The following is a 27921-nucleotide window of genomic DNA, read 5'->3' as shown; positions in this document are numbered from 1 at the left end:
TTGATAAGGTTCTTAGAGCCTCTCTTTTCTAGTTTTCTTTTTGGAGAAGAATCTTTGAAAGTTTTAAGATTTTATGCATTTATGATATGATGTAGATTTCCTTTAGAATCAATTGTATTTTAAAAAGAACGAAAAGAAAAGAAAACTCAGTTGAAAAAATCGATGTCTGGAAGAAGACAGGGTGGAAAGGTTCTTTTCTGGCTCAGGGTATAATCCCAGGTCTTGTCCTGGAGGTGGCAGAACTGCTGCAGGAGCAGAGGTGGGTACTTGAAAGGGAACTTGGGGACAGACCCAGACTCTGCAGGAGCAGAGGTGGGTACTTGAAAGGGAACTTGGGGACAGACCCAGACCCAAGGGAACGGTTTGGCTTGTCCACCGAGGATTAAGGTGTTGGTAAACTCTCAGGGAAGGTATTTCCCGGTTGTGGTGGTGGAAATGGGCCCCAGACCCTGCTGAGTGAAGTGCTGAACTGGTGAGATCCAGGCCTGGCTGTAACTGGAGTCTGGGGATTTTGCCCTCCACAGCACACGGGTCCCTGGAACCTTCCAGTGTGCAGCCTGCTGGGTCTTCTCAGCCTCCAGCACAACTTTCCTAGACATTTGGCGCTGACTCACTCACCAGAGGTGTCATACTTTTCCACCCCTTAGACTTTCTGAAAACAGCCCAGGGCTTTATAACAAATGCTGAGCATAATATTAGCCAAACTTTAGTGTTAATAAAGAAGCCAGTGAAAAGTAACTAAGATATACAGAGGGAAATTTTAAGAAACTGAGAAAAATAAACCAAACCCTACTTTATTTTACTATCAGTGATGGCCCAACTCATAACCCTAGTTTTGTACCAAGGGCTTGTGCACTGGAACACCTCCCCCACCTTGTCGGTAGGTGTTGAGGACATTAATTTGCAGACGGATCACTGTGCTTAGCTTGTTTATGTCATAGGCACTGAGCCCTACAACAATCTGGCATGTCTCTGTCTTTTTTGCAGGTGAATGAACCAGCTCCAGCTTAAAAAAAAAAAAAAAGAAAAATGTGAGCTCCTCCACCCCTCAATCAGAACAACACTGGGGAAATGAGAGGAAGGGTAGATCTAAAGTAAATGTTACAGAGGCTGGAGTGATAGCACAGCAGGTAGAGCATTTGCCTTGCGTGCAGCCGACCCAGGTTTAATTCCTGGCATCCCATATAGTGTAACTGGCCTAGTTGGCAGAGAACCACCAATGGGGCACCCAGGTCTCCTGATCAAGAGTTGGGAGCTTCTTGCCCCCCCCCCCAATTTAATAAAAATAAAGTAAATGTGGCCAAATATTTAAAGCTGCTAATGTTAGGGTGTTGGCTACTGTTACTCACCTGCAGTACTTGCAGTACTTTGTGCTGCTTTGGTCATGGTGCTTACATATGACTAGGGGTCACACATGTGGTTTTGGGGCTCACGGGGGTCACTGTTGTGCTCACACGCAGGCTTGGTGGCACTCACTCTTCTTTTTAGTGGCTGTGTGTGGAGGTGGTGCTGCTCCCCTGCTTGTCGCTCCACTTGCATGCACCTGACTGTGTGGGCCAAGTCGCTCGTGGAACTGAGACCATGGCAGAGAGCTGCTGGGTTGGTCCTACCAGACACTGAACAGACAGGCGCTGAGCCCTGTGGTATTTTGGCAGGTCTGTTTTTTGCTTCCAGAAGGAAATCCTTTCAAACCTACTGAAAACTCCCTTCTCAGTCTTTAGACCTTCCTTAATATGTCATCTCTCTTCCAAGGAAATGTTGGTCTGACTTTGCTCTTCATTCCACTAATGCAGGTTAAAAAGGTTTTTTTTTTTTTCCTTTGTATGACTTGACTTTTTACTATGTATTTATCTGCCTCAAAACAATACATTTTTGACTTTGGATGAATTGCAGCCTGCTTGTACGCATTACTCATCTATTTTTGTAATTTTCTTTCTTTTCTTGGTGGATCGCTTGTGAAAGTGGGGCCAGAGAGCACAGCAGGTAGGGCATTTGCCTTACATGTGCCCAACCCAGGTTTGATCCCTGGCATCCCATATGGTCTCCAACCACTGCCAGAAGTGATTCCTGAGTGCAGAGATGGGAGTAGGCCCTGAGAATTTCAGGGTATACTCCCCAAACAAACCAAAACAAAAGGTTGCCAGAGGCTGGTGGTAGCACAAGCTTGAGTGTTCTCTAGAATCTGTACAGTGGATCAAGAAAGGCATTGCTGATTGTCACGCACATGTTTTCTAGTTACCAGAGACAGCTCATAGGCTCTCCAAAGTGTTGCTACTGATTACTGTCTTCACTAGCCCCTTCTGAGTCTTCCTGTTGGTCCCATCCACAATAAAACTACTCATTCACTGCCTGCCGTCTAGTTCAGCCTTTATAGAAAACAATATGGAGGTTCCTAAAAAAAAAAAAAAAAAAAAAAGGAAATTGAGCTCCTGTATGATCCAGCTATACCACACTCAGGGATATACCCTAGGAACACAACAATACAATTCAAAAATCCCTTCCTCACACCTATATTCATTGCAGTCTATTGACAATAGCCAGAATCTGGAAACAACCCAGATGCCTGACAACAGATGAATGGCTAAAGAAACTGGTATGTACACACAATGGAATACTTTGCAACCATTAGGAAAAATGAAGTCATGAAATGTTCCTATATGTGGATGGACATGGAAACTATTATGTTGAGTGAAATAAGACAGAGGGAGAGAGATAGACACAGAATAGACTCACTCATCTGTGGGATTTAAGAAAAATAAAGATAGTATGTTAATAATACCCAGAGACAATAGAGATGAGGGCTGGACAGATTGGCCCATGATATGAAGCTTACCACAAAGAGTGGCGAGTGAGAGCAGTTAGAGAAATAACTACTAGCAGCATGACAATAAAATAACTAACAACTAGCATGACAATGGTAATGAGTGAGAGAAGTAGAATGTCTGTCTCTCCAATACAGGCAGGGGGTGGGGAAGGAGGGATATGGGAACATTGATGGTGGGAAGGTTGCACTGGTGAAGGGAGGTCTTCTTTTTATGACTGAAACTGAACTACAAACACGTTTGTAATCATGGTGCTTAAATAAAGATATTATTAAAACTTTTTTTTTGTTTGTTTTTGTTCACACCCAGCAGCACTCAGGGGTTATTCCTGGCTCTGCACTCAGAAATCGCTCCTGGCTGGCACAGGGGACCATATGGGATGCCGGGATTTAAACCATCATCTGTCCTGGATCGATTGCGTGCAAGGCAAATGCTATCTCTCTGGCCCTAATTATTATTAAATATTTAAACAACAACAACTGGAGATCGTCTCAGCTGCTTCTGGTTTAATGATTCATTTAAAGATAGTGCTGTTCTTAGACTCCCCTCCAATACAATGTCAGGTGCAAGCTTGTATTTGTTGTTGTTATTTTTTTTTTTTTATTGTTTTAATACTATTTTTAAAGCAAGGTCCCAATTTTTTTAAGCCCATTTCCTCCCACTTCCCATCCTTTGAGAAAAAAGTTACTCAATGCTCCCCTAGAAATCTGCATTCTTTTTTTTTGTTTGTTTGTTTTTTGGGGTCACACCGGTCTATGATCAGGGGTTACTCCTGACTCTGGGCTCAGAAATTGCTTCTGGCAGGCTCGTGGACCATATGGGATGCCAGGAATTGAACCCAGGTTGACCATGTGCAAGGCAAATGCCCTAGCCACACTGTACTATAGCTCCGGCCCTGAAATCTGCCTTCTTTAACAAACTGAATGAGCCCTCAATTATACCTGAACATACTACCTGGAGCTCAGTGCCCCTTAATTCTGAAAACCATACTAGCTCTACACTCAGGCAAGCTCAGCGGGGCCATATAGGATGCCAGGGGTCATATATAAGGCAGATACCCTACCCACTATACCATCCCACTAGCCCTGAGAATGACTGTTTTTAAGGGGTTGTTTTCAATGTCAGAGTTCCTATGGTCAAGATATAATAGCACTAACACCTTTTGCTCATATTTGTTCACTTAGATAATATTTTATGGGTATGATCATAAAGTGAAGATAATACATATATAAATAATTCGGAAAAATTAGAAAAACATTAAAAAATTTACCACCTAGACATAGTTTGCTATTGCTAACATTTTCCTGTTTATTTCCTACTACTTTAGCACACACATGATTCTTTACAATTAGAATCATGTTGAAGTTATAATTTTATTTTGGGGAGGTTTCTTTGACCCATATCCTGTGGTGCTCAAGAGTTATTCCAGACTCTTTGCTTTGGAATCATATATGGTGGTGCTCTGGGACCATTTGTGGTAGTAAGGATTCAAACAGGGATGGCTGTAAGCAAGACAAGCACTGTAGCCCCTGCACTAGCTCTGCAGCCCCTGAATTTGTCATTTTCTATCACAGTTTCACTTAGACTTAGATTGTGGCATTCCTCAAGTCATTGAATATTATTTGAAAATACCATTTGCTTGCTCTAGCAAGGCTAAAAAAAAATAGAAAAAAAAACATTTTAGTAAGTATATAACATTTCTTTGTATATATATATGTTGTATAATTATTCTCATCTTGGGAGGACATTTTTAGTATTTAGATAATATTGCAGTTAACTATTTTGAGATGTAATTCTAGGGACAGGCAGCAAATATTTATGGATTTAGAGGAAAACTCAACTTGTTTTGGGGCAGGGAAAGAGATAGTTGTCCTGAGACCCCAATTGAAACTCATATTGTGACTAATCTGCCTTCAATCTGAATCAGATCTGTCAAGGACATCTTGAGAAGGTGACTCTTCAACTGCCACAAACAACAGGTTGTAGTGTTTGAGAATGATAGGAACTTACAACTGGAAAAGTCTTGTCCAGCCTTCTTTTTGTAGAGCTCCTGGATTGGGTATATTTTTCAGTCTATCCCATCAAATTGGACCTCTTGCCATGGCTTCAAAATAGCAAATCCAAGTAGTTCATTCACTGCCATGCAAGGCAATCTGTTGTCTGTTTTTGTTTATTTTTGTTCTTGGGTCACACCTGGCAATATTCAGCAGTAACTCCTGGCTCTGCATTTAGGAATCAATCCTGATAGTGCAAGGGAATCAGAGGAGTGCTAGGGGTTGAACCTGTGTCAGCTGAGGGCCAAGGCAAGTGCCCTACACACTGTACTATCTCACTGTCTCCCAATTTGTTGCCTTTTTTTAAAAAAGAAAAAAACAGCTTTGATTAATTGTCTATGGTTTTCACTTAAACCCAAGTTTGATTCCTTGTAAATTTTCATTATTTAATCTGCTTTTCAGATTGAATTTGAAAGCCTCTCTAAATATAATTCTGGGGAAATGTTCCTTCTATGTATTTATCTTCTAGTTTCTCTTATAATCTACACATAAACAAACATTTTGGGACCAGAGAGAATATACAGGAGTTAAAGTACTTTTCTGGTATGGAACTGATCCCAGGCACCACTAGGAATGACCCCTGAGCACTCCTGGGTGAGGGCCCCTTGGCTGTCCTCCCAAAAAAACCCCATGTTTGACCTACTTTTAATTCTGTTCCTTTAAAATACAACTTAGCTTTGTCTTGTTTTTATAGTAGTGAAAAGTATGTGAACATAAGTAATATAAGATTTATACATTTTTATTTAAAATATTTAATTAAGGAGCAATAGCACAGCAATAGGCGTTTGCCTTGCACTCAGTCAACCCAGGACAGATCCCGGTTCAATTCCCAGCATCCCATATGGTCCCTCAAGCCTGCCAGCAGAAATTTCTGAGTGCAGAGCCAGGAGTAACGCCTGAGCTCTGCCATGTGTGACCCAACCTTTCCCCCCAAAACATTTAATTAAGAATATTTTTACGGGGCCGGCAAGGTGGCACTAGAGGTAAGGTATCTGCCTTGCAAGCACTAGCCAAGGAAAGATCGCGACCGTGGTTCGATACCCCAGCTTCCCATATGGTCACCTCAAGCCAGGGGCAATTTCTGAGCGCTTAGCCAGGAGTAACCCCTGAGCATCAAATAGGTGTGGCCCAAGAAACCAAAAAAAAAAAAAAAGAATATTTTTATTTGACCGGAGAGATAGCATGGAGGTAAGGCGTTTGCCTTTCATGCAGAAGGTTGATGGTTCGAATCCTGGCATCCCATATGGTCCCCTGAGCCTGCCAGGAGAGATTTCTGAGCATAGAGCCAGGAGTAACCTCTTGAGTGCTGCCAGGTGTGACCCAAAAATAAAAAAAATAAAATTTTTTTTTTATTTGGGGCCAGAGGACAGTGATAGGGTGTTTGCCCTAAATGCAAAAGGATGGTGGTTCAAATCTCGGCATCCTATATGGTCCCCCGAGCCTGCCAGGAGCAATTTCTGAGCATGGAGCCAGGAGTAACCCCTGAGTGCTGCCAGTGTGACCCAAAAACAAAACGAAACAAAAAAAATTGTTATCTTTTGGACCATACTGGACAGTGATCAGAGCTTACTCCTAGCTCTGTGCTCATGGATCAGTCTAGGTGAGGCTCAGCACCAAATGGGATGCCAGGGATTGAACCTAGGTTGGCTAAGTATAAGGCAGCACCTTATTTGTTATCTCTCCAGCTCAAAGCTTTTTTGTATTCTTTTTTTTCTTTTGGTTTTTGGGTCACACCCGGCAGTGCTCAGGGGTTCCTCCTGGCTCTACACTCAGAAATCGTTCCTGGCAGGCTTGGGGGACCATATGGGATGCCGGGATTCGAACCACCGTCCTTCTGCATGCAAGGCAAACACCTTCCATGCTATCTCTCTGGCCCTGCTTTTTTTTATTCTTATGCTTAGTGGATAGAAAAGTTTCAAAATATAGGTACTATTTATTTTGTTATTCTTAGAAGTTGTATATAAGCAATGGTGGTAGTATATTTATTTATTAAACTTTTTGATATATAGATTAAATATATTTCTCCTTCCCTCCCATCCTCTCCTTCCATGCTTCCTTTTTACCCCTGAGCTACATCTCTAATCATCTTCTTTAATACATAGACCCTCCTTAATCCTTATACCACTTTGAAGGGTGGATATTTTTCTCAGGCATATTAAGATCTTGAGGCTCAGAAAAGTTAAAGCTACTGAAGTTGAGGTTAGATTTTAAACTCGGGCCTAATTATAAAGCTTGCTTAAACTCAGGTCTGATTCTAAAGCTGCATAGTGAGCATGGACTCAGGCCACACCTGGATGTTCTCAGGCCCTCTTCCTGGCTTAGTTCTCTAAAGTGACCCCTGGCATGTTTGGGGGCTCATGTGGTGCCCGCATTGAATTGAATGGAGCCAGCAGGATACAAAGCAAGCTCTTTAAGCCTTCCTAACATGCTTCTATTAATTCCTTCTGTAATTTCATCATAAAACCAAATATTCTTGTTCAGAAGTTGCTGCTGGCTATGTCTCTGTGCTGTCCCCCTTTCCATCTACTCTGCTATTGACTGCTCTGTGACAGTTCCAGTTCTTTTCTGGCATGTCAAAGATAACCTTCCTAGACATGTCCACCTCTCCCTGGTCCCCCCTGGGGCACCTGCCTTCTTCTGAGGAAAATGAAGAACAAAATTAGAAAAGAGTAACAAGTATTACATCCCAGGGGAGCTCCCCAGTAGTATCAGCAATGTAAATTGTGTTCCAGAACAGAAGATGTTTTCACAGCTGTGTGCTTTAGGGATAGTGGGGAAAGTTTGAATTTTTATAAATGTGGGTATCTACGGTAAAGGCTGAGGTGTCACTCACATACTTAATGGACTCAGTGTGGAAGCCTGTTTCCCCAACCCTGATGATAGGCATCTTGGTATTTATGGGCACATTGGGATTTAGATAAGTTATCTCCATGAACTTGTGGTCAGCAGTTAGGGAACCAAGGAATAAACTTGCTGAGATATGAGTTAATTACCCAGATCAATCAAGTTTTGAATGAGTGATGATGGATATAGTATGTGTGTTTTTTTTATGTAGTTGCTAGGAGAAAGAAGCAAAGTTTAATCCTTGTTTTTGCTGATCTTTGGTATCACTTTTATCTTGTAGTTCCATATAATTGCCTTCCTGAATTTTCAAAAGGCTGCAGTCAAGTGATTTATAGATAAGGCCTCATTCACTCCTTGCTTGAGAAGAGTTCCAATCTTCAAATAGGGTGACGTAAGTTTACTTTAGAAACAAATGAGTTCATTTCTTTGGAGAGATATGAACAGAATGTGTGCTCTGGTGAGAGATAAATTTATATCTGAACTTTGCTTGGAGGAAACAGAATGGGTAGCTGGGCACTTGAGCCTTTAAAAATTAGGGCTCTTCAACCATGACCTAAGGGGGGGATCAGTAATGGGTTTGTGGAACTCACCCAATGATGAATATTCCTCAAAATATGAAGCAATAAACCTTTGTGGAGAAATTACATTATATATGTGCCTTGGTTCTTTCAGAGATAAAAATTAAAATCCATTATTCCTTTGCCCAAGACCTCACCAGATAATTAGGGATCTCACTAATGAGACACAAAAAAGAATGTAGTATGGTATGGGTCGAAGTAGAAGATGATTTTGGGGCTGGAGCAATATCACAGCGGTAAGGTGTTTGCCTTGCATGCGGCTGATCCAGGACGTACCTCAGTTCAGTCCCTGATGTCCCATATGGTCCCCCAAGCCAGGAGCGATTTCTGAGCGCATAGCCAGGAATAACCCCTGAGCATCACTGGTTGTGGCCCAAAAACAAAAACAAAAATAATGATCCTGCCACCAGAGTGCAGTCCATAAAGGGGAAGATCTGTGTGTGAGCAGAGGCTGAGGAGAGAGCTCAGAGGCCAGGGACACAGGCTTTGTATGGTTGATCCCTGGCTCCTGCATTATACCTGCCATCCATCACTGTCAGGGTGGACCCAGAGACCCTCTGTCCTTCTGAGCCCAAACACTGAACCGTTGGCTGGCGTGGCTGAATGTTACCTAGGGTAACCCAAAGGCCCTTTGAGCACTTCCTGACACTTACTGGGTCTCTCCACCCCACCCAAAAGGTTTCGTTATAAATGAGCTATGTTGCTGCTTGAGAACATTTTGATTTCAGAGTATAACGAAGTATCAAATAAGCACTACTCCCATAGGCACAAGTTAGAAGGAATATGATATTTTAATTGATCCCTGAATTAATTCCTAAATCGATAAATTTCAATAATTGGGAAGTCCAGGGTCTAATGGTTTGGATACTGCATTCTCTCCTGTTAGTTACATTAATTCACTAAAAATTATTAACTTACAATTTTTTTTCCTATTAATTCCAACAGTTTCATCACTGTTATGACTATTATCATGATTATTACTATATTTTACCTATTTAATATACTGGACAACAAAATCTGCCTCCTAAGGTTGTCCTGACAGTTAAATCAGAAACTGACTGACTTAGCACAGTGCTTGGCTGAAGCAATGTCATCAGTAATATTAGATGTTGAATTTTACACTCTTGGAATGTAAAATGCTTTATGTTGTATTGCCGTGTAGTTACATATTAGTAAATAGGATTCTCATTTAATCTCATGTTTCTGACTGACAGAAGCCGATAAGACATCATTTGAAGAATGGTGGAAAGCTTACAGAAAAACTCTTGAATTAGGGACTGGGAGAGGTAGATCAGTGATAGAGTATGTGCCTTGGATGTGTAACACGCTGAATTCAATCCCCAGCACTGCAAAAAAAAAGGTGGAGTGGGGAGATCAGAGGGTAGAGTGTTTGCCTTGCATGCAGCTGACCCAGAGTAAAGCCCTGATAACACCCCACCTGGTCCCCTGAGCATCAGATATAATTCCTGAGCTCAGAGCCAGGAGTAAGCCCAGGGCATCGTTGGGTGTGACCCAAAAACAAAATAGAAAAAAAGAGCCAGTAGGACGAGTTTCAGAGGCTGCCTTGTCCAAGTCAGAATCACCCGCCACTTCTGCCTCAGGTGGTCACTTCTGCAACCACAGCTTGCCATTCCTATACTATAGATGCTAGCTGGCAGTGGAACCACACTTTGTTCCTGTCTCTGCTTTGCTTGCTGCCTCAGAAACACTCTCTAGAAACAACTGTTGCCAGGGAATGAAGCTCATGGAAAGGCCATTTCTGGCTCCTTTGCTCCCTAGCTAGAATCTGGGGTGGTATGTAGTTGATGGAGCTGTTCTCATGTGCTGCTACTGTAGCTACAAGCAGGTAAGAAAAATAGCTCTTACTGGACTGGAGAGATAGCATGGAGGTAATGCATTTGCCTTGCATGCAGAAGGTCGGTGGTTTGAATCCTGGCATCCCATATGGTCCCCCGAGCCTGCCAGGAGCAATTTCTGAGTGTAGAGCCAGGAGTAACCCCTGAGTGTTGCCGGGTGTGACCCCAAAACCAAAACCAAAAAAAAAAAAAAAAAAAAGAATAGCTCTTAGGTCTAATTCTAGGAAGGAATCCTTTGTATTTTCTGGTAGTTGTCTATATATAGGGTAGATCTTGAGGGTGTTTTGGTTGTTTTTTTTTTTTTTTAATTTTATTGGTTTTGGGGTCACTCCCAGCAGCACTCTAGGGTTACACCTGACGTTCTGCTCAGAAATCGCTCCTGACTGGCTCAGGGGACCATATGGGATGCTGGGAATAGAATCGAGGTCCATCCATGGTTGGCACGTGCAAGGCAAATGCCCTACCTCTGTGCTACTGCTCTGGCCCCAAGATTGTTTTTCTGATTGTAGACGTCATGTGTGGGAAAATATGACTTTTTTTCCCTGAAACTGATCTTGTTCAAAATTAGAAACACACTGGCGAAATGACCGTTGCATTTGAGACTAATGAAGAGAGTTCACTGGGCCCTCATTAGGACAGTTTTGCCCGTGTCCACACTCCTTTGTTAATTTCTCATTTCCCACTGGAATTCTGGGTATAGTTTTTCAGAGAACCAGGAATCAGACCTCGAAGAAGGGCAACCCTTTGAGAAAGTCCTGTTATTCAGACTTCTCTTTCTTATTCTTTCACTTGTTTTTATTTAAAGCGAATCAGATTTATCTTCTTGAAAACCGAAAAAAAAAAGTTTCCAGTATGACTGTTGCTGACTCTATAACCCCCTTTACTCCCCAGCCCATACATCTCCTTTTGGGTTGAGTCTTAGTGTGGTTGGCAGACATTGTGTGTGTGTATGGGTTGAGTCTTAGTGTGGTTGGCAGACATTGTGTGTGTGTATACTTCTAACTCCCATGAATAGAATAGTGTGAAATATGACTTCAAAAAGGACATGTTCCATTCTTCGGGAGACCAATGTTGCTCTTATTGCCTAGTCAGAGGGTGCCAGGTCCCCTTGTTTCTTGACTGGTTTTTATTCTTCTATCCAAGAGGGCACTGTAGGCTTTCTCTGTCTTCCACAGAGAGGCTAGTTCAAAGGCTGGGGCATCAGAGTCCAAGTGTTTTTATTAGACCACGTTTCTCTTCACTTTTGAATTTGAATGTTCTTTCTGAAAACTGTTCAGAATTTTCATTTCTCAATCTTTTATTTTTTAATTTTTTGGTTTTTTAGGCCACACCCAGTGGCGCTCAGGGGTTTCTTCTGACTCTGTGCTCAGAAGTTGCTCCTGGCAGGCTCTGGGGACCATATGGGATGCTGGGTATCAAAGCCGGGTCAGTCCCAGGTCGGCTGCATACAAGGCAAACACATTACCACCATGCTATTGCTCTGACCCCATCGTATCTCAATCTTGTTTCCTTGCTGTGGCCTCCACAGTCCTTACCTGTTGCCTTTCTAGTCTTATGTCATGGCTCTGTTTATGTAATCTTTTTTGAACCTGTGGTCCCCTTGGAATGACCATGTGGCCCCAGCTGAGAAGTCCTAATCTTGTTTGTCTACTCGGGTCTGAACATTTGTCACACATCTTCCCTTTCTCTGCCTGTAAACTGAGCCAGGGATTATGTGTTTTTTTTTGTTTTGTTTTTTTTTTTTTTTTGGGGGGGCCACACCCAGCGGTGCTCAGGGGTTACTCCTGGCTATCTGCTCAGAAATAGCTCCTGGCAAGCACGGGGGACCATATGGGACACCGGGATTCGAACTAACCACCTTTGGTCCTGGATCGGCTGCTTGCAAGGCAAATGCCGCTGTGCTATCTCTTCGGGCCCGGGATTATATTTTTGAACCTGGAAATTGTTAACAGAGAATCAGGATTTTGGCATTTTGCTCAATTCTTTGGAAGAAAAGAAAGAGTAGAGGAAATGGTGAAACGTGAGGGCAGTTTTTAACAGTGGATAGGAGGAGGGCAGATCAGTGCTTCCTCTGTGAATACCAAGACCCTTTTGGTCACAGCAACGTCTTCTCTTTTCTATATGCCATAAGCCAGGTTGGTGGCCATGACCAGATACTTGAACCTGGCTTGATGAAGGAACTTCCAGTCTGCCATAGATTCCTAAGTGTCTCTTTACCTCTCCGAGTCACTAGAGGGCAAGCGTGGAGGGAACTGATGCTTATCAGGAACTCACAGTTGTCAGACTTGCCACTGACCAAGGTGGCTATTATCTTAATTATACATAGAAGAAAATTGACACTGTACGTTGTCCAGTCACATCACTAGATAATATGGCTCAATTCTGCTGTTTTGAAGCTTCCTGTCTGAGTCTGTCAAAGCTACTGCAACCCAATTTCGTCAGCTGAAGATTTGGTCTGATGACCTCATAGTTACTAAAAGAGCTGGAATGTGAACCAGAGCTGTGCTGTTACACTGTTTGGCCTGAACCTAGGAAGACAAAACAGAGACCAGTCCCACCCAGTGACCAGAATGGGATTAGGAAAATTCTCTCCAGGGTCTCTGTGAGGCCAGTGACCTACCACAACAAGCAAATAAGATTCATACACAAGATTTGTGGCTTAATCTAACTTCTACTTTGCTTAGATAAGGGTTAGAAATGCAGGTGTGTGGGGCCAGAGTAATAGCACATGGTAGGGCATTTGCCTTGCATGCGGCAGACCCAAGTCTGCCAGAAGCCATTTTTGAGCGCAGAGCCAGGAGTAACCCCTGAGCACTGCCCGGTGTGCCCCCCTCCCCAAAACAATCAAACAAAAAAAGCAGTTGTGTGTCTTGAATAAATGGGCTGAAATTGTATAAATTGTGTGCCTACTCCATGCTTAGGGTTCCATGCTTAGGGTTTGCTTGCATACCTCAGCACTAAGTCTTAATAAATCTATCCTTATTTTTTTAAATTTTTAATTTTTTTGGTGTTTGGGTCACACACGGCAGCACTCAGGGGTTACTCCTGGCTCTATGCTCAGAAATCACTCCTGGCAGGCTCGGGAGACCATATGAGATGCCAGACTTTGAACCACCGACTTTCTGCCCTTCATGCTACCTCTCTAGCCCCAAATCTATCCTTTTTGTTTTGTTTTGTTTTTGTTTTTGGGTCACACCAGGCAGCGCTCGGGTTTCCCCTGGCTCTATGCTCAGAAATCACCCTTGGCAAGCACAGGGGACCATATGGGATGCCGGGATTCGAACCACTGTCCTTCTGCATGAAAGGCAAATGCCTTACCTCCATGCTATCCCCAAATCTATCCTTATTTAAAAAAAGAAGGAACTTCCATTGTTTCCTACAGGAAATAACTTCCAGGTGGATTTGGAATCCAAGGGTGAGTGTTTGGGTGATGAGCAGAGTTGGTTGATAAAGATTCAGCAGAGGCCTGGCCAAGATTGAGAGAGGCTAACTGGGCAGACAGGGGCAAAGGACTATATACACCCATTTAAATGCTACTCCTGTACGTTTAGAATGATCACAGTTCTAAGTCCAAGCCAACAGAGCTTGTAAAAGGTGGAACTGTTTATCTGTGTACCCATACCCAGCTCTTCTCTCCACTCTTCTTTCAGAAGATATTAGAAGATTTCATTGTCCAAATGAGAAAGGCATTCCGGAGCTGTGAGAAGGATGGGAGACTTGGTTTTCATTAAGTGCCCAGTCTTCTTTTTTTCTCCATCTTGCTTCTATGATCTGGCAGAATTCCTGGCAGATTTTTGGATTCCTTCTGGCTAAAGAATAACATTCTGATAATTTAATTAGTACCTGGGCTTTATTTGTCAATAAAGAGGAGAGGCAAGTATAATTATGATTGATAAAGTGTCATTTTCTTGACTTGGAAGTTGCTGAGGCAACTTAATTTTTAACCTCATAGGGTGCCTCTAGCCCTGGCAGCTTCAGGGGTTGATTCCCAAGAAGTTCCCAGGAGGCCTGTGTTGGAGAGCCAAATGATTAGATGCTTGAGCTCCACAATATGGTGCTTGGACCATTGGTGTCACTCAGGCAGTGCTTTTGGAGGCCATAAGGGCTATATCTGAGGGCATCCTGTGGTCCTGGGGATCCCATGCTCCAGGCTTCGTACATTCTAGGATGTGCCCCAGCTCTTTGAACTGTGTTCCATCCCTGGCAGCTCTCTTGCCAGTTCTGCCCTACTCCCTTTCAGAGGACGAGTCAAGGTTTTTTTTTTTTGTTTGTTTTTGTGAACTGGATGTAGGTTCTGGGCCCTGCGCTGGAGCTCACTCTGGCAGCTTGGGGTCACCCTGTAGCCTTTTCTCCTTCCCAATCTTCAGCAAGGCTACCAACAGTCTGTAGGTGCAGAAACTTTTCTGTGCATTCCATTATAGCACCAACAGAAATTTGGGAATTGGGACCACCAGCCTGACGTCAATGTAGGATGCGCAGATTCCAGGATCTTTAATACAGAAACCTGATGCCAACAATAGGACTGCGTGAAAAATAAAACTGTATTGGCATTACAGACAATGACTTGGATTGAATAAACTAGTTTGCCTGGAGCCTAGAGTTGGTCTTATGCCAGGAAACTTCAGGGGTAGGGTCTCCTTGTATTTAGACCAAGGCTATTCCTTTCTATGACCCCCATATTTTGGTGGGCCTATACAAACAATATTTGCCACTCTATTTTACTGTGCCCTTTTGAATAACCCAAAAAAAACCTCTTAAACTTTTGATGTTAACTTAAACTAATATGTATGTGCATGAATATATAAAAATACTATGCCTTCAAAGTTAAGGAGTCACATAAATCTCATGACTTTACGTTGCTTTGTGTACTGCTAAGAAATGTTATAATGTACTACAATCTGGGGACTTGTGGACAAAGTAATTATACATGGGTTCTGCCTTATTTTTCTTAATTTTTTTTGACTGTAAGTTCAATATTTAGGCAGCAAGGGGATTTCTTCTGAGAACTCTGTTTATGGGCGATTGTTCTTTCACTGTAACTTTACCTTGTCCTCTTTGCATCATTGTTCTCATAATTAAAAAAAATTTTAGTTGTGGAAACAATTAGTTCAATAAATTATTGCTTAATTTGTTAATGCATTACCAAAAAAAAAAAAAAAAGAAAATATGTGTTCATGGGGTGGAGCAGTGGTGCAGCGGGTAAGGCATTAGCCTTGCACGCAGCTGACAAAGGATGGACCGCGGTTCAATCCCCTAGCATCCCATATGGTCCCCCAAGCCAAGAGCAATTTCTGAGCGCATAGCCAGGAATAACCCCTGAGCATCACAGGGTGTGGCCCCAAAACAAACAAACAAACAAACAAAAAAGAAAATATGCATTCACATTGTAAAACAAAACAATTTTAAATTTTGACCCTGGAAAGTCTTCTTCCTTCCCCTAGTTGTCCATCTAACACAATGTGCCTTTCAGATATTTTTCTTTGTTCTTTTTTTGGGGGGGTGGGGCACACCCAAAAACGTTTGGCTCTGCACTCAGAAATTGCTCCTGGCAGGCTTAGGAAACCATATGTGATGTCAGGAATCGAACCTGGGCCTTTCCCAGGTTGGCTGCATCCAAGGCAAATGCTGTACCACAGTGCTCTCTCTCCAGTCCCTCAGAATTTCTTGATGTGAACATGAGTAGATATGCATCTTCTATTGTGCCTTCCCGTCTTTTGACATAGCAGCACACTCTACACTCTTCTGGGGCCTTTTATTCATTAAGTAACACAGAGAATTTCCCACTGAGTACATGTAGTAATTCCTTATGTCACCACTGATGAGTGTACTTGGGTTTATATTAACATTGTCCCTGTGATGGACATTGAGGCATTTGTCAGCTATACCATGATAGCTGCTGCTAGAACATGACTATACGTCTACACCAGTCATTATTTGAGTGCACTATGTGTGTAAATCCCAGGACCTGATATCAAAGCATCTGAGGCTCATTGCACTTGTGCTTGTGAGATCTTTGGCAGTTTCTTCTTTATGGAACTAATTACTGTCAAGCACACATCATCAAAAAACAAACAATGGGACCAGAGAGATAGCATGCCATAGAGGTAAGGCGTTTCTCTTGCATACAGAAGGTTGGTGGTTTGAATCTTGGCATCCCATATGGTCCCCTGAGCCTGTCAGGAGCGATTTCTGTGCATAAAGCCAGGAGTAACCCCTGAGTGCTGCTGGGTGTGACCCAAAAACCAAAAAAAAAAAAAAAAACCAAAAAAAACAAAAACAAAAAACAATAAGGGGCCGGAGAAATAGCATGAAAGTAGGGCATTTGCCTTGCATACAGAAGGACGGTAGTTCAAATTTCGATATCCCAATTTCGATGGTCCCCTGAGCCTGCCAGGAGCGATTTCTGAGCATAGAGCCAGGGGTTACCCCTGGGAACTGCCGGGTGTGACCCAAAACAAAACAAAACAAAAACAACAAAAACCCAAACAATAAGAAGAATGGGGTGTCTGGTGTGTTAGCTGACTTCTGTTCACATTGAATATTTGTTTTTATTTTGGGGCCATATCTCATCATGTTCCCTCCTTCCTTCCTCCCTCCCTCCCTCCCTCCCTTCCTTCCTTCCTTCTTGCCACACCTGGCAGTGCTCAGGGTTAATCTTGGCTTTGCTGCCAGGAATTTTTCATGGCAGGCTCTGGGGACCATATGGGATGCCAGGGATTGAACCTGGGTCAGCCACGTGCAAGGCAAATGCCCTACATGCTGTGCTATCACTCTGAACATTTTACTTCATTTTCCCAATTTTCTTAGTCACAATGGTGATAATGATAATAGAACCAGTAGCATTAAACAGGACTGACTAAATAATTCTCCAAAGTTTTCAATCAAGAAGGGAGTTGTATTCCTAATACCCTAAGCAGCATTTTAATATTAGGAAATCTTTTTTTGTTTGTTTTTGGGCCATACCCTGTGATGTTCAGGGGTGATGTTCCTGGCTATGCACTCAGAAATCGCTCCTGGCTTGGGAGATCATATGGGACACCAGGGGTTCAAACCTGAGAAATCACTCCTGGCTTGGGGGACCATATGGGACACCAGGGGATTGAACCATGGTTTATCCTAGCTTATCCATGTACAAGGCAAACACCCACTGCTCCGACTCCTAGGAAAACTTAGCATCTCTGAATCTGAGCTCCTTATCTGTAAAAATGGAATGAATAATATTTTACTTTCCAGGGCAGATATGAACGTTATGAATAATGCACATAGAGCAGTTTTCCAAGTGCTTGACACAGAAAATAGAGGCGCCATCAGCTACTAGCTGCTCTAGCTGCTCTGCTAGCTGGTCATAATGGCAAAAGATGCAGCTGTCTCAAGGAAGATGTGTTTCATGCGCCTTTGTTCTCAGATATGTCGATGACCCTTTCCATCTCCTCTGATTTCCTCCTCCTTTCTGTTTTGAAGGGTTATTGAGTGGCCAGACCTCACCGACAAACACCAAGTTGGAGAAGCTGGATTCCCAGCAGGTGCTGCAGCTCTGTCTCCGGTACCAAGATCACCTCCACCAGTGTGCAGAGGCCGTGGCTTTCGACCAGAACGCGCTGGTGAAACGAATCAAAGAGGTAACGTTTCAGAGGTCACTTGGGTGCTGAAAATTGCTGTCGCTTCTCTCCTTCATTCCACACTGCTAGTGACCTCAGCCTGTGGGAAGGCGTCATTGTCTACATTGGGGTGTTAGTTTCCATTGCGTTGGGGATGTTGCAGCAGAAGGAATGATGAGGAAGAAGCATTCAGGGAACAGGACTGATCTGGAATTGGAACAAGCCCACGTTCACCACTTCCTTGCTTGGGAGTTACTCTCTTGTCCGATTCTAGGTTTCCTCCTCAGCAAAACAGGGCCAGTAGTAGTAACTGCCCCATTCCTGCCCCACCAAAAGATTTGGGAGTACATTGCTCCGAGTGCTGGCTCCTGTTAGTGTGTATGTAAAGCAGCTCTTTTGATTGGCTCCTCCTCACCTTCTGTTTTCCGGGTGACTTCTGGTAGGAAACTTGCATTTTCTCTCCTGATTGGTTTGCATTCTTTAATAGAAGAGCCTTGGCTTCTCCCTCAATTACCTTTTTCACAGTGTTAGTCCACTGTGTTAGTTCAGTGACTCTCATTGGGTATATGGAAATGACAATGCTTATTTACCCACAAGTGCTTTTTGTGAGGAAAAAGGCCCTTCAATGCAGGTGAAAGTGCTTAATTGAGGGCCCGGAGAGATAGCACAGCAGCGTTTGCCTTGCAAGCAGCCGATCCAGGACCAAAGGTGGTTGGTTCGAATTCCGGTGTCCCATATGGTCCCCCGTGCCTGCCAGGAGCTATTTCTGAGCAGACAGCCAGGAGTAACCCCTGAGTAACGCCGGGTGTGACCCAAAAACCAAAAAAAAAAAAACCAAAAACAAAAAACAAAACAAAAAAAAACAAACAAAAAAAGAAAGTGCTTAATTGCTGATGATCAGGGGCAGGCAAATGTTGAGTAAGTATTTGTAACAGTAAGTAGTAGGTGCTTGTTCCGATCACTTAAACATACCATTGACCAGGCTGCTATTTGGCATAACTCAGGGGACACCATGGTGTAAGTAGGTACCTTGTCTAAAGTTTATAATTAAGGAGGGATTTATAGTCCCAATGGTTTAAAGTAGCATCTACTAAAGAAAAGGTCGGGAATTCTCATGGAGAAACCACTTATGGGGGACTGTAGTGATAGTTTGGCAGGTAAGGTGCTAGCTTTGCACATGACTGACTTGGGTTTGATCCTTCGAACCCTGTATCGTTCTCAGAGCCATGATTGGAATGATCCTGAGTATTGTCAGCAGGTATTACACACAAACCCTGACCTTTGCTTGCAATTTACTAGTTCAGTAGCATACATTCCTCTCCTCTCCCTCTCCCTCTCTCTCTCTCTCTCTCTCTCTCTCTCTCTCTCTCTCTCTCTCTCTCTCTCTCCTCTCTCTTCTCTCTCTCTCTCTCTCTCTCACACCTTGAGCTACAATGATGGTACTATGGGTAGGATGATTGCCTTTTGTGTAACGGACCTAGGTTCTATCCATATGGCCTTCTAAGGTCCCCAGAAGTGATCTCTGAACACAGAGTAGGAGTCAGCCTTGAGCACCACAATGAAAAAAAAAAAAACAATGAATAAAAAAAAAGAAAACATTTATGGGAATGACATTTCCTGGAGTAATTTGGTGAAAGCCCTAATATTGATCCAGGTCCAAAGATGGAGAGAAGGAAGCAGACCAGCACAGGGATGTTAATCAGTGCTGATCAGTTACCAATTCTCTGCAGGTAGAGCATGTCCGTGACATTGCAGAGTGCCCGTTAGCTCTGGCTGCAGACTGGCATGTTCCAGCTTCTCCAGGGCTCAGTGCTTCCCTAGTGCACACTGTGTCAGTCTCTTTCTTTTCTTGGAGGCTAAGCATGGGCTGTTAGGGCTGGAGTGAGGCTCAACAGCACATTCCTCATCAGAGCTTGTGTGAGGCTTTGAATTTGATTTTTGGCACCACAGAAACAAAAGGAAGAGTAAATATACCTTGTTACATTCTTGCCTGTCTTCTCCTGATAGTGTCAGCTTGTTTTATTGCATCATGGTCCTGGTCCTAAACATAAGCTAAACATTAGAATTACTTGTTTTTTGTTTTTTTTGTTTTGTTTTGTTTTGTTTTGTTTTGTTTTGGAGCACTTCCCTGCAGTGCTCGAAAGCCTAGGGGTCTCTCCTGGAGATATTCTGGCTGTGTGGATCTGCCAGTCCTCAAACATGAGGCTGTAGTGCTGTTCAGGCCCATCTAAGCTGGGGTCATCAGTGTTGGGGGGCCTCTGATATCAGAGATGAAATTTTGGTCCTTATGCAAGACATGCTCTCCAATCCTTTGAGTTGTCTTTGGTATCATTTGGGTTTTTTTAATTGTCTTTGTTATTTTGTTTATGGGCCACACTCAGCAGTGCTCAGGGCTTATTCTTGACTCTCTGCTAAGGATCACTCCTGGAGGTGTTCAGGTGACCATACGGGGTGCCGGAGACAGAACCCCAGTTGGCTGTGTGTAAAGCAATTGCACTACCCACTCTACCATCTTTCAAGACCTATCAAGTTGGGTTTAAACATTGTTTTTATTGGGGCTGGAGAGATAGCATGGCAGTAGGACATTTGCCTTGCACGCAGCTCATTTGAACAGATGGTGGTTCAAATCCCGGCATCCCATATGGTCCCCTGTGCCAGCCAGGAGCGATTTCTAAGCACAGAGCCAGGAGTAATCCCTGAGTGCCAGCAGGTGTGACCCAAAAACCAAAAAATATTGTTTTTCTTAATATAAGTGTTGGAATGATAGTATAGCAAGTAGGGCACTTGTCACATCCACCATCAAAGTGCCTAGATCCCCTCACCACTACCTGTCGAACTCCCTCCCCCCCATTGTGGCCTCATTGTTCTTTGTGTTAATACTCTCTTCACGCCAGCAAGTGTAGAGGGGCTGTGATTCACTAGTTTAATAAGGTTATATTTGGGTACTAGCTCAGTGAGGGGAGTCACAGGATTATTTTTTTAAAATTAATGTTTGTTATTAGTAGATATGTATACCTGTTTTGGTTTGGGGACCACTTGCCATAGTGTCTAGGGGCTCCTGGTGCTGGGCTTGGGGGATCATGCATTACTGGACACTGAACTGGGCCTTCTACAGTCAGACCATCTGCCCAAGGCATAGTTGATGGCCCTAGCCTGATTTTATATATTTGAGAGATCATAAAATTTTCTTGAGTCAAAGAGGTGGCGAGTGGAAAAAAATTTAAGCAACCTTGATTTAGAGTACTACTTTTCTAAATAAGTATACTAAATTAGTCCCTTTGATCCACAGTCATCCTTTTTGGATTAGGAGGTTGGGACAGAAAGAAAGAACTCACCTTTTTCAGTCCTGAGTGCCTGTCAGAAGGTCTTTGCTGGTGCAAAGGACAGGATTTTTACACTCATGCAAATAAGTGGTGCAAACCAGCTTGGCCTCACTGCTAGGGGGCCTTGTCCTGGGATCTATCCAGCTTTATTCACACCTACTTACTTCCCACTTTCCCCACTGGTCTGTTTTGCAGCATATTCTTGGTGTTTAATTTCATTCAGAAGCTTTTGGTTTGCTCTTCAAGCCCATGTTCTCTGTGGGACTTGCCTGTTTGTGCTCTTTGCTTGATTTTTCTACTCTGGAGAACATCATGTCCTCTCTTGAACACATACTTTCTCTCTTTCTCTTCCATTACATCTTTCATTTAATAAAAACTATCTTGCTTCACTGAAAACTACATGTTGGAGGGTGTGGCTTTGAAAGTGAAGGTTCTGGCACTGCAGAGATGGTGTGAAGGGCTGAGCATCAGCTTTGCATGGGAGTCCTGGGTTTGATCCCTGATACCACTTGATCCCCTGAGCACTACTGGAATAAACCTTGCACATTTAGCTGGAAGTAACCCCTGAGTACTGCCAGTTATGTACCACCAAAAAAAGGGTAAAGGACTTTTATATAAATGTTTGCATTTGAATTAATTTTTTAGATTTAGGAAAAAGTCAGAAAAATAATTCTGAGAGTTCTTTCTTACAGGTCCTTTCGATGTTTTCTAAGTGAGCATCTCACAAAACCTTACTTGGTACAGGAATTCAAATTAGACAGTTACCATGGTTACCAGACACTTAACCATCATGAATCCAGGAGATCTTTATGAATTCATAGTCCATTAGTACAGAACTTTTTCCCCAAAGCACAGTGCAATATTCCCCTCAAAGCTAACAGGTTTAGTAATACCTTAATTTGGGTGGGAGAGGTTAAAATACTTCAAACTAGTCAGATCTAAAACTTGGGAAAGTGTGTTCTTTTTTGGGGGGAGGGACCACACCCAGTGCTTAGGGGCTACTTCTGCCAGGATCGGAGGACCACATGGGATTCCGGGCATCGAACCCTGGTTCATTCCAGGTTGGCAATGGGAAAGGCAAACACCCTACTGCTGTGCTATTATTCCGGCCCCAGTGTGGCATTCTAAATGAATTTTGTTGGAATTGGTGTTAAGAAAGGTGCTCTGCAGACTGAGGTGAAGATTGTGTTTGAGGAGCTTTGGGAGTCACTCTGAATAGTTGGTTGTGACCCAGGACTGTTGTCCATTGGGGACCAGCTGATAGTACCAGCTGCACCTCAGGTGTTAGTTCCAATGGAAGAGGCTTAGGACTTCCCCAATGCCACGCTCTCTCTACTCCTGAGAAGCACACCCCTCTGTGCTTTCTTCATACCTCAGGGTTGGAATGAGTCACTTCCAGATTAGCGAAGCAGAGGATGTCGTTCTGATCAAACAGCGGCTCTCGGATATTATTCCAGATGTTTCCTGGGGATTCGGTTGTAAGTGCGAGGAAGTCACATAATGCTCTATGTGTTGAAACCAAGCAAGTTAATAACTACAGAGCATGTGTGTTAGTGGAAGTGTAGAGCCCAGATCAGCCAGAGACCCATAAAGTCAGACTGATTGTGATCGCTTAATTTGGGCTCAAAAGGAAACAGGGCTATAACTGTTTCTGAGTCAGAGAAAAGCAAGCAGGGACTCGGCGAAGCTTTCCTGTTACTAAATTTGGATGGGGCCCCTGGATGGAAAGTTTGTCTTACAGATGTGAACGCTGGACAGAGGAGCCCAGGGAGATTCCACCATCAGCCTCTCGAATTGTGTCGGCCGGCCTCTGGTGTCCTGGCCCTGGAAACACTGTTTTCCCATGTCCTTGTGTGCTGAGATCCCGTGCAGCCCAGGAGACCCAAGCTTGAGGGATATAGTACTCTTTTCAGGTGGGCGAGGAGAGAAGAGTCCCCAAGCATTTCTAGCACAAGTTCTGTACCAATGAGGCTGGGAGAGGCAAACTTATTTAAACCTTAGTATGCAAGGAAAACTAGGTTCTAGGGAACAGATGAAGAGGAACAGGGAGGAGAACATTGACTACAGAGAAGTGATAGTATGAACAAAAGTAATTTCAAGATTTACAGAACGACTTTGGCTCCAAGAAATTTTTCCTGAACAAAGGACCATAGTTGGGTCCAACACATAGCTCAGCAGTGGGACACTGCCTCACATATTGAGACCTGGAGCTCCATGCCCAGCACCTCAAAAAACAACCACCAAATTAAAGTGAAAGCACCTTCATGAGCTGCTCCAGTGACCTCTGTTTTCAACAAAAATTGAACCCTACTGGGAGCTGGAGTGATAATATAGTGAGATGGAGTGCTTGCCTTGCACACAGCCCAGTCTGGGTTCCATCTCTGGTACCACATATGGTTCTCAGCCCCACTAGGAGTAATTCCTGAGTGCAGAGTCAGGAGTAAGACCTGAGAAACACTGGGTATGGGCCTCCCCCACCCTCCAAAATAGAATAGCATTCACTTCAGAGAAGTTCCTGTGAGGGCTAATGAACACTAATGTATTCATTAGTATATGAATTAATTATATGAATATGTATTTGGGCTCTTTACATTACATACATTACATTCTAATGTATCTGAGCTCACCTCTGCCATATAAACACTGTAGCATTAGCTCTTATTTTTGTTCGTTTGCTTGTCCTGGGCCTCATCTGCTGAGGCTCAGAGATGACCCAGCTTGGGAGCTGCTTCAGGTGGTGTTGGGGGGTCAAACCTAGGCTTCCCACATGCAAAGCATGTGAGCTCTCTTCTTGTTCTTTTGTTTGTATTTAAAAATATATTTTTGGGGGTCACACCCTGTGATGCTCAGAATTACTCCTGTTCTGCACTCAAGAATTACTTTGGGGGCCTGAGCAGTGGTGCAAGCAGTAAGGCATTTGCCTTGTGTGCGCTAGCCTAGGACGGACCATGGTTCGATCCCCTGGCGTCCCATATGGTCCCCCAAGCCAGGAGTAATGCATAACCAGGAATAACCCCTGAGTGTCACCGGTGTAGCCCAAACCACTCCCCCCCCCAAATACTGATAGTCAGTCTCAGGGTATCATAAAGGGTGCTAGAGATTGAACCTGGGTTGCTGCATGCAAGGCAACACTCTACCCACAGTATTATGGCCTGGGTCCCTTTTGTTTGTGACTTTAATATAAATAATGGCCAGAAAGAACAGCTTCCTGAAGTGGCACAGGTGAAAGTACTTCATGCAATAACATTTCCATATTGGTGTTTTCAGCTCTGCTTCAATACCCCTTCAAACCCTGCTTGATTTCTTTCATGCCATAAAGATGTGACTTTGCACATTTTTGCCCTCATTGTAGCTGCTTATTCTGCTCAGTGACTGAAGGTGTCAAGTGGGAAAGATGGGGCATCAGAAACACAAGAGGGGTCGGCAGTGATGACTGATCCTCACATGTCTCTCACCTTTCTAGCTGTGCATTTGTGCATTTGTGGTGGCAGGCAGCTCTGGGGATGGGTGGGTGTATGTGTCTCATCTCTCATTGAAATCTGGGTTAATGGAAAGTTTGATAGAAGAAATGAATTGGCCTTTTCTGGGTACAGATGCCTCTCACTGGGGTGTGGAATGTGTTCTGGGGGCTACTATACAGCCTTCAAGGACATTAGGGGCATTTGAACTGTGCCTGATCACTACCTGGATTTTGTCTTCAATTCCTTGGGATCAGTATATTCAGATCGTGATATCTTCTCACTGAGACAAAGCCTGGTTAGGGTTCTGTGGGCTCCACATTTTCAGTTTTAACCTCCTTTGAAAACACCTATAAGAAGGCTTGAATGGAGAGTCACAGGAGCAGTTAAAGAGTAGTAAACCATTGAGAGCCATGGGGTTATAATGAGGCCCCAGGTTGCTCTCAGGCACTGCACAAAACCTCCATCTAAGACACTTTGATCCTTGCTAATGCCTGAGCTCGTGCCCACCTTCCTGGTCTTATTCTCCTTGAAGACTGCTTAGGGACCTCTGAGTGCTCCTCTGGACTCTCCCTTGCCACCAGCATATGTCCTCTTTCTCGCTCCCCATCTTCAGCTGGGGTGCAAAGAAGTGAGCTCTGGGTCCTGGGTCTGTGCACACAGCACAGCTGGGTCAGCAGTGGAGTTTTTCATGGGACCAGACCTGCCCTGTGTTTCTGTACTTTGTTTCCTCCCCAGAGTGAGAGAAATTGGGGCTCCCTAGAGAGCCTCAGGGCTGACCTGCACTCATATCCCTCTCCTTGGCAGGTTGTAGTCCCAAACCTGGGAATAAGCACCAGTGGCCAGTGAACCAGTAGGGGTGGTCCTTCCTGTGGCTCTTTCTGTGACCCCATCAGATGTTATATATGGAATGTAAGTGCAAACTACATATTTTCCTTGGGCTTTGAATCTGCTAGAACTCTGAGTTCAAGGCCTGTCAAGAGAGCTGCAGGGTCCCTCTCTTACATTGGGGTGACTTGTGGGGACTCACAATAGAGTGGCATATTGCTCTCTTCTGTCCTTTAGGCAACCTTTTTCTTCCATCTGAAGTATAGCTGGTCCTTGGCAGGACAGGAAACACAGATGGACTTAGCCTGCGCTGTCTGGCTATGCGGTACACGACTTCCTCAGGCCTGGCCTCACGCTTCCTCTACACCAGCCCTGGCCTGCCAAAAGACAGAATGCCTGGAAGAAGGCCCAGTTGACTTTATTCCTCGCCTGTTGTAGTTCTTGGCGAGGCCTGAGCAAAAGCCCTGCTATTTGACTGTTCCGGTATTTCACCCCTTTTGAGTGCTGGATGCAGACATACGAACATGTGTGAACAGCAACCCCATTTTGCTCCAGTTCCTCCCTTCCCGTTCCCAGTGTGCCCCATACATAGGGATTCTGTTACACAGGGCCCAGGCCTTGCTCTCTGCCTGGGCCAGCAGGAGTGCCTGTGAGGGGCACTGGAGGGATTCAGGCTGGGTGCCAGGGGGTGATAGTCTGGCACACCATGTAGCGACGGGAAGCTGGCTTGTGTCCTGGAGTTGGAGACCATGAAGTTAGAGCGTAGTCATGGGGACAATAGCACTTGGTCAAGCGAGAACACAAAATGACTCAAAGGCAGTAGAAGGGGGTTTCTCGCTCATGCTTTGGCCAGTGGGTGACTGTTGAGTTCAGGGCTCCCCGCTATCTTGTGACTACCATGCCCAAGGGCCACTTTGCTGCTGGCATGAGTGTCATAGGGGAAGGAGAGTGGGTAGCATAGATGGAAGTTTGGAGGGAATGGGGACACGGCACTCCTGGCAGTGCTCAGGGGTCTTTTCTGACAGTAGTTAAGGGACCCTATGGGATGGTAGGGACAGAACCCAGGTCAGCCACATGCAAGACATGTGACTTCCCCAATATCTTAGATTCTTATGGGCAAAACCCTAAAGTGTCATACCTCACTCTGGCTGGCAGCAGCCTTTTCTAAGGAGTCTAGGAGCTGGAGTTAGTGTGTACTCTGTCATATACAGCTTGGACCTTCTGTATCTTCCTTTTATTAGGGAAAGGGTACTCCCTTTCCTTAGAAAGGTACTTAGAGGTCTAGAGCCAATCCTAGTGAGGCTTGAGTCTGGGAGGTGCTGGAGACTAAGCAGGGCAATGAGGAAATCAAACCCAGGGTCTTTCACATGGAAGGAACGTGGTCTGCCATGTGATCATCAGTCCTTGCCTCTTGGTGTCATCTTTGACCTTACATGCCTGAAAAATGCCAGTGTTGGACTGGAGAGGTCGGAACTTGCCTTAAATGCTACCAACCCAATTCAATTCCTGGTCTTCAAACCAGAGGGGCCACTGGGTGGTGCCAGGGACTGTGATTCTGTTTCAAGATTCAGAAAGGTAGCGCTGGAGTCTGGCAAATTCCACCTGGTTTAAATCCTGCTCCGTAAAAATCAGCCATGTGAGGAAAACACTCAGAGTTCCAACATTAATGAAAGCAAAAACAACCTAACCAGTTCTCAGCATTGTTGAGGCATATGACTTCAGCTTTGCTAAATATAGTTGAGAAAATGGGAGACGGAACTGAGGCGTTTCCTTGTGGTTGGCTTTAAGTAAAGAGAACATCAGTGTGGTGTGGGCAAAACCTGTTTCTTCCTAGTTTCCTTTTCTATGTTGACGTCCTTGGGCTCCATCTGTTCCTTTTACTCCTCACACATGGACCTTCCAGGGCTGTCCCTTGGCTGCAGGCGGCATCTCTTGCTTTTGCACGTGCTCGACTCCCTTACTGCCCCTGGGTTCCCACTTGGCTTGGTACTAGGCTCTGGCCTCCTGGGGAACAATCCCTGAGGGAGTGAGCCCTGACCCTGGCAGGAAAGTCAGAGGTCACATGCTGCCTAGTCCTGCATGCTGAGAATAAACACGTGGAGGCAAATAGAGGCTGTTTGTCTGAGGGATAGTATCTGAGGTCCAGGGGTCCAGGAAGGCCTTCTTGGAAAGCTACCTGAAATCTTCAGATCTTCTGACTGCTACAGTACCTAAAAGTTACCCCCTAAATTCTTTTTTTGTTTGTTTGTTTGTTTGTTTGTTTGTTTTGTTTTTTGTTTTTTTGGGCCACACCCGGCATTGCTCAGGGGTTACTCCTGGCTGTCTGCTCAGAAATAGCTCCTGGCAGGCACGGGGGACCATATGGGACACCGGGATTCGAACCAATCACCCTTGGTCCTGGATCGGCTGCTTGCAAGGCAAACACCGCTGTGCCATCTCTCCGGGCCCCCCCTAAATTCTTTTAAGGTCACTTACAGGGTGTGTAGGTACATAGGGGACCATCTGGTGCTGGCATCCACTTCTGGGGTTTCTGCCTAATAAAGCATGTGCCCTGGCCCTC

The 27921-nt window shown here is 44.2% G+C and overlaps 1 protein-coding gene across 2 annotated transcripts in view; it reads left to right on the top strand.

The window, feature by feature from the left end:
• BORCS5 (BLOC-1 related complex subunit 5) overlaps nt 1-27921 on the top strand; it is a 714757-nt gene that overhangs the window by 675885 nt on the left and 10951 nt on the right. For both annotated transcript variants that reach the window (XM_049783334.1, XM_049783335.1), the window contains exon 3: nt 17616-17773. In XM_049783334.1, the coding sequence (XP_049639291.1) occupies nt 17616-17773 (158 nt within the window). The remainder of the gene's footprint in view (nt 1-17615; nt 17774-27921) is intronic.

Source organism: Suncus etruscus, chromosome 11 (assembly GCF_024139225.1).
Source record: "Suncus etruscus isolate mSunEtr1 chromosome 11, mSunEtr1.pri.cur, whole genome shotgun sequence".
Classification (NCBI taxonomy): Eukaryota; Metazoa; Chordata; class Mammalia; order Eulipotyphla; family Soricidae; genus Suncus; species Suncus etruscus.
This window is presented reverse-complemented; position numbering and strand designations above follow the sequence as displayed.